General features: G+C 47.6%; 1 protein-coding gene across 1 annotated transcript; it reads right to left on the bottom strand.

Moving 5' to 3' along the window:
- Nucleotides 1–360: 360 nt before the first annotated feature.
- Nucleotides 361–2,597, bottom strand: LOC311247148 (ras-related and estrogen-regulated growth inhibitor-like). Its single transcript, XM_084337463.1, has 4 exons — nucleotides 2,383–2,597; nucleotides 2,205–2,261; nucleotides 1,890–1,963; nucleotides 361–992 (listed from the first exon to the last, which is right to left on the bottom strand). The coding sequence occupies exons 1-4, from the start codon at nucleotides 2,507–2,509 to the stop codon at nucleotides 381–383; spliced, it is 870 nt and encodes a 289-aa protein (XP_084193589.1). The 5' UTR covers nucleotides 2,510–2,597; the 3' UTR covers nucleotides 361–380.
- Between the last annotated feature and the right edge of the window lie 405 nt (nucleotides 2,598–3,002).

Genomic DNA, 3,002 nt, shown 5'->3' with positions numbered 1-3,002 from the left:
TGATCCTACTTCCACACTATCTGACAAAAATCGGATGAAATGTATCTCATTGCTAGATCCATTTTGTGTAATTGTTTTGTACCATCTGTTTCTGTTTCTAATAGCCTTACAGCAGGAAGGGGGGGGGGGCTTCACACGAACATTCGACATTCCTCCAGCACCGAAATCCCAGAATTGGATTATAGTCCCATCCATCGGCATCTCACAGGAGCCAAACCACCCCCATCCAACAAAACTCCTCTCATTCGCCTCCCATATTACTACCGTACATGTGCACCAGTACAAAACTATCCCATAGATAACATTACAAGTTACCCGCCCACCCCACCCCACCCCACCCCACCCCGCCGCCTCCCGTCTCTGGCCTAACCCTCCTTGCTTCAGTCAGGCAGGAAGTCTCTGAAGGAGTGGAAACTCACACTGCACCCAGGAGTCCCCGGAGAGCCCGGGTGGCCGGAGCTGGAGCGCTGGTTCACAGGGGGACCAGAACCACTATTCCTGGGGGGACCAGAGGCGGCGACTCTGAGGGGGGCAGAGGAGCCCACGGAGCCGCTCCGTGGGAGCCCAGAGCTGATCCGAGGTATCTTCTCCATCAACTTGGACACCGTCCTCCTTCGATAGGAGGCCGGAGAGGCGTCCATCTGCTGGGTCACCAGCCCGTACAGCGTGTGGAAGACCCCGGCGGTCTCCTCCCAGCTGTCCCGCACGGAGATTTCCCCGAAGGGCAGCTTTAGGCCCCTCGCCAGGCCCTCCCCTTCCTCCCGGCTCACCATGCGGTCACACTCCAGGTCCTTCTTATTGGCCACCACCACCACGGACGGCGGCTCCGCTCCGCCGCTGCGGCGTCCGCCGTTGGACAGCGAGTGGATGTGGTTGACCAGGAAGCACAGGCGCATGACCTCGTCAAAGCTGCAGCGGTCCGTCACGGAGTATACCACGAGGAAACAGTCACCCCACTTTATCTTCTCCTCTATGAGCAGAGCGTCTTCCTCCTGCAGGGGGGGGGCGGAACCAGAAAGCCCTATATAAAGCTGACTGAAACTTAGGCTTAACCCTTTCACTACCACACTACAGAAGGTTAACCCTTCTTTCACCACACTGGTAGTGAAAGGGTTAACCTTCTGTAGTGTGGTAGTGAAAGGGTTAACCGTCTGTAGTGTGGATTCAGATTCCTTTATTAAGCCACATGTGTAACCACATTGGTAATTGTCTCAGCGTTACAGAGTATGCATTTTTCCATACATTTTCTGTTCACATAACAACAACAGACACAGGACAAAGACAGTGCAGTGCAGGATTAATCATTTGAATAAATATAAAGTGTAAAGTGCAGTGCATAGTCCCAGGTCAGTCCCAGTGCAGAATTCTTGCCAGTGTTATTGTGCCACTTGGGGGGGGGGGGTAAAAGTGGTAGGGAAAGGGTTGGGTTAACCTTCTGTAGTGTGGTAGTAAAGGGTTAACCCTTTGTCGTGTCACGCGTGGCAGTGACAGGGTTAACCTTATGTATTGTCGCAGTGAAAGGGTTTTAAGTGAACCATTTGACAGTGTGGTAGTGAAAGGGTTAAATCCCAATTTTCTATCAAGTATTTTACACAAACCCACTTCAATCAATATCTGAAAAAAATAACTACAAAAAAAACCTTACTGTCTTCTACCATCATGCACTCTTCCTAGTTCCTACTAACATATGTCTCTACTACTACTACTATGCACACTCAACGTTTCAACACTGTTTGATTGTTATTGAGCTGAAAGAGTTGTACCAGCTGCCTGCTGACCTGTCGTATAATAATAACTTGTAAGTCGCTTTGGATATAAAAGCGTTCAGCTAAATGACTAAATGTAAAAGGTAAAAGGTGTTTTGTCTACTTCTCGGGTACTCTGCTCACCTGTCCAGCAGTGTCCAGTATTTCAAAGTGTACCATGTCTCCTCCGATACACATATCATGTCTGTAAATGGTCTCTGTGGGAAAGATTGAAAGAGGGAGTAGATAACATAATAATAAATAATAATAAATGAATGATGAATAACATGATTGCTTTCAGTCAGGCTCAAACGCATTAGCAGATTGATTCTGTAATGTCACAGAGTACCCGATTGCATTAGGCAATGATATTCAGTCATCATTGATTTCATTCTCTCAAGTACGCACACAGCACACAGGCAAATGTGCAGGAGGCGCGCACATACACACATACTGTACCTAGCGTTGGATCATATTCCCCAATGAATCTTTTAGTAATAAACCGTACGGCCATCGCTGAAAAACAAAACGGTCATCAAATATTTTTACAAAGTTAAAGAACTTCAGAAAATGAAGATCACAAAAACACGCAGTGTTAAGTGTATAGTTTAGCGATTTGAAGACATAGATATCTCACCGGTTTTCCCGACAGCCGCTTGTCCTAATATGACAACCCGCACGGTCCTGGGAGGCGAGCCCCCTGTCCGGCCGCGCAGGGTCCTGGAGGAGAGACCGAAGTTTGTGGACATCGTTTCTTTGTCCATTAGATGTCCTTGTTGCGAGGATAATAACTCATTCAACTCTTCATGTTAACCGGTCAAAGTATTCCCGTACATGTCAGGAGGAGTTCTCTCGGAATAGGTGTCCGATAGGCAGCGGGGAGGAGAGGTGAAATAGCTGACATCACCAAATGATGCACAGCAGCACAATTTCCCCTCTGTCGCTCTTTTGCCTTTGGTGCTGTTTCTACACTCACTAGCCACAGTTTTGCTTTTGTACAGTGTCAGTGTCCCCCACCCACCCCATCCCCCCCACCTACCCAACCTCCTCCAATGTACAGTTTCTACATCAAATGTATATACCCTCTTTTCTAGACTTTTTGTATCACAAACAGTACTGTATTTACAAATCTGGTATGTCATAAATGTATAGATGTAGCAGTACTGTCTATCTGTATGTCTTATATGTCCTGATGAATTGAAAATGGGGGACCCTGATGTAAACAAGACGAAAGTCTTTCTCTGGTCTGCATCCCCT

The sequence above is a fragment of the Notolepis coatsorum genome (assembly GCF_963971535.1).
Source record: "Notolepis coatsorum genome assembly, chromosome: 20".
In the NCBI taxonomy this organism is placed as follows: Eukaryota; Metazoa; Chordata; class Actinopteri; order Aulopiformes; family Paralepididae; genus Notolepis; species Notolepis coatsorum.
This window is presented reverse-complemented; position numbering and strand designations above follow the sequence as displayed.